General features: G+C 32.4%; 1 protein-coding gene across 1 annotated transcript in view; it reads left to right on the top strand.

The window, feature by feature from the left end:
* Window positions 1-809: 809 nt before the first annotated feature.
* LOC102584981 (putative E3 ubiquitin-protein ligase RF298) overlaps window positions 810-3,448 on the top strand; it is a 5,418-nt gene continuing 2,779 nt past the window's right edge. Inside the window, exons 1-2 of the mRNA XM_015306097.1 lie at window positions 810-941; window positions 1,421-1,573. Coding sequence (XP_015161583.1) covers window positions 810-941; window positions 1,421-1,573 — 285 coding nt within the window. The remainder of the gene's footprint in view (window positions 942-1,420; window positions 1,574-3,448) is intronic.

Below are 3,448 nucleotides of genomic sequence, written 5' to 3'. Positions count from 1 at the left end.
TTATAATTTAATATTTAATTTATTAAATAATTTATAACATTTATATTTAATGTAGGGGTAAAACCATAATCTAACTTTTACCTAAAATTCTTTCCACTTTTAGTATAATATGATGATTATTACTGGTAAATTTCGGTACATTCTTTTTATTTTTTTACTTTACATTTGTTTCAAAACAAAATGACTTTACTTTTCTTATATATGTTTTGACTTTTAGATGTTGATTCTTTACCATAATTTTTACACCATTTTTGAATATCATACGGCTTATTTAATCTATACAAAAGAAATTTTGACATTGATTTGTGTAAGGTCAAAGAGTCTGCATTTGAAACATTTATTATCAATTAATGAACTAGGATGAATCTTTTCTTTAAAATATTAACTTCATTGTTCGCTCTTATTAGAATACAAATAACTTTGTCACTTTTAAGTGAAACTTTTTAGCGGGAAAAGAGGTATAAGTTTCATAGTTACTGTTGAATGAAACGGCGAATGTCTTTTCAACGTCATATGTGGTACACGTGGTGAGATTGTATTGAATATGATGTCATCATCGATTATCGAGCTGATGAAAACCCTTTCATCAATTTCCTCACTAAATCCATACTTAGAAATCATCATGACTGCGCTATGGAAAATTGTGGACACATTTTGGGTTAAAAGCTCTAGAAGTTGACAAGTTATATTATAATTAGCTAGTGCTAATACATACTGCTTAAAGCAGAAGAATTGGATTTTGGGCCATTGGAAGGCCATTTACATAATTGTTACAAAGATTAGGTTTCCTTGAGTACATAGTTTCTGAAATGTCTACCCATCCTACTTCATTTGCAAATAATGGAGGAACTATAAAAAAAAAGGGTTGGTTTTTCAAAAGTTTTGCATTTGAGGCCTTCTTTGCTAAGCATGTCCGCCACCTTGTTCTGCTCCCTGAAGATGTGTGTTGGCATCGCTGCTCCCAACTCCTCCATCAATGACCTGCATTCAGAGATTAAATTAGTTTAAGAGTGATTATCATGATTCAGTAAATTGATTGTTTTCGAGGAGTCAATGTTGATATACAGGGGATGAAGTTTATATTCCACGACCATTAGAAGTCCTTATCTTAGGGCTCTTAGCTCGGCCAGTGTATGATTGACATGTGCCTCTTTACTGATGAATTCAATTGTCCAGTAGCCTATGTGGTTTATGATAATCCCTCATAAGCCTCCTTGTCGAGGATTAGTTTTCACATTTCCATAAGTGTTGAGTTATTCGAATTTCTAACCTACATGTTAAGGGAGGTTCCCATTTAACCTAGATAAAGCACTTGTCTTTATTAGCCTTGTGGTTCTCCTAAATGATGATTTGGAAATCAGTGTCTAGGTTGATCATGTTGGTGAAGGAGATGCTGTCTTTTTTTTATTAAATTGAAAAGGTTGTTATTTCTTTGGAGCCAAATGGCCCAGAAGAATTGAAGGAGGACAACATCCCAAAGAATGAGGTTGTTGTACTCTTTGGTGGAAACACAGTTCCAGGTTTTATGCCAATTCCCAGGGAGAGCATGGTTCTATCAAGCTTATGCATTGAGGTATATTGTTCACCATGATGGTATCCCAAAATTCAATAGCTTTGGTACATCTGAAGAAGATGTGGTGTACGTCCCCACTGTGGTGGCCTCATATTTGACAACCAGGGTGGATATCCAAGCCAATTCTATTAAGGTAGTGGGAGCAAGGGATTTTCTGGTGGTACATGAGCTAGATGAAGGTTTTGATTTTGTTGGGACAAGTCATGTTCCAGATCCAATCAAAATTCTTAATCCCTTGATTTGGTAGGGAGTATGTGGTTTTTGAGTGGATAAGCTTATAGGCACTGCTGGTGGTAAACTTACCATTACTCTTAAAGACATAGAGTCTTGGCGAGATCTAAAACGACAATTGCTTTTCAACTTATGTCTCGGACATGTGGGGTTCGTGTTCAGAGTAATCTAAAACGGAAAATCATGTCTAGTGTTGAGGTTGATGTCATGATTGTTTCTTTAGGTAACAACAACCCTTTATTTATAAATACTAACTCCCTTTAGTTACTTTTCTTTCTGATATATTTATTACCGATACAAATAGTTTTCTCATTTTCCGTATAGTTTTCAAAAGTTGTTCGAAAGTGGAAATTTTTAGGCGGGAAAATTTTCCATACAGTTTTCAAAAGTAAATCTACAATGGCAAATGTCTTTTCGATTTAACGTTTGGGACACATGGCGAGATCGTGTTGAGAATGATTGCATCATCGATTATCAAGGTAATGATGACCTTTGATTGTAAATATCAACTTTGTTCACCCGTTCTAATGATAACCTTTGCTTATTTTGAAATGAAGGAAGTACTAATTATATCATTTATTTTAATTATTTAACATATTTTCTGTAAAATTATGTAAAAATCAAAATAAATAAATATGAGATATTTGTACAATCAATTTAAAAACTAATGTGCTACAACAACATTGAAAAACTATGTTAATTTTGTCAATATCATCTTACTATAATTACTTTGATTTGAAATATCCAAGAAAGAGTCAATAGATTCTATGAATTGGATATACATTTTATTTCTTTGACTTACATCCAACTTACATGCCAAATATTTGAGGATTTTCACATTGGCTACATGTATCCTTTGTGTTATTATTTTTCTTTAAAGGATTATTCTATATTATACAATAAATACTTTAACAAACCCCTTTAAAATGGAAAAGAGTTTTAAATTTCATTTACTCAATAGATGAATTAGAGATTAAATACAATGTACCTAACCGTAATTACAATCAAGACAATGACTCTATATAAGGAATCCAAATTTCAATGTTTGGCACCAGAAACAAAAGACTACTCATAGCTTGTGCTCAATGGAGTTTACCCTTTCTTGATTTTTCCTTTTCAAAGCCTTAAGTGAGTGACCCCTTTCATTTTGGATTGAAATTTTGTTAAATCTAGTTTCATTCTTGATATATATATATAAAGAATCCATTTTTTTAAGTTTTGGTATGACCCCTTTTCAGGTTTTTTGATTTTATTTGTGGGATGAGTTTATTTGGATTTCAAAAGATTGTTTTTTATTGATTTCTTTCTATATCTAGGTTCGTTCTTGATATATATATGTGTGTGTATATATATATATATGTGTGTGTGTGTGCGTGTGTGCATATATGTATATATGTATGAAAGAATCCATTTTTTCCTTTTTTGGGACGATCCCTTTTTCAGGTTTCTTGATTTTACTGGTGGGATGAGTTTATTTGGATTTCAAAAGATTGTTTTATTTTATTGGTTTCTTGATAGAGTTTGAGCTTTGGGGTTTTCTGTGTTCATATGTGATTTTGCTTGTTTACTTGGATAGAGATAGATACATTGTTTTCTTTTTTTTTTGGCAATTCTAATGCTTGATCCACCCCCCCCCCCCGGGGG

This window comes from Solanum tuberosum, unplaced genomic scaffold (genome assembly GCF_000226075.1).
Source record: "Solanum tuberosum cultivar DM 1-3 516 R44 unplaced genomic scaffold, SolTub_3.0 scf00003, whole genome shotgun sequence".
Lineage (NCBI taxonomy): Eukaryota > Viridiplantae > Streptophyta > Magnoliopsida > Solanales > Solanaceae > Solanum > Solanum tuberosum.
Note: the sequence above shows the minus strand (reverse complement) of the source record. Positions and strands in the feature narration are given on the sequence as shown.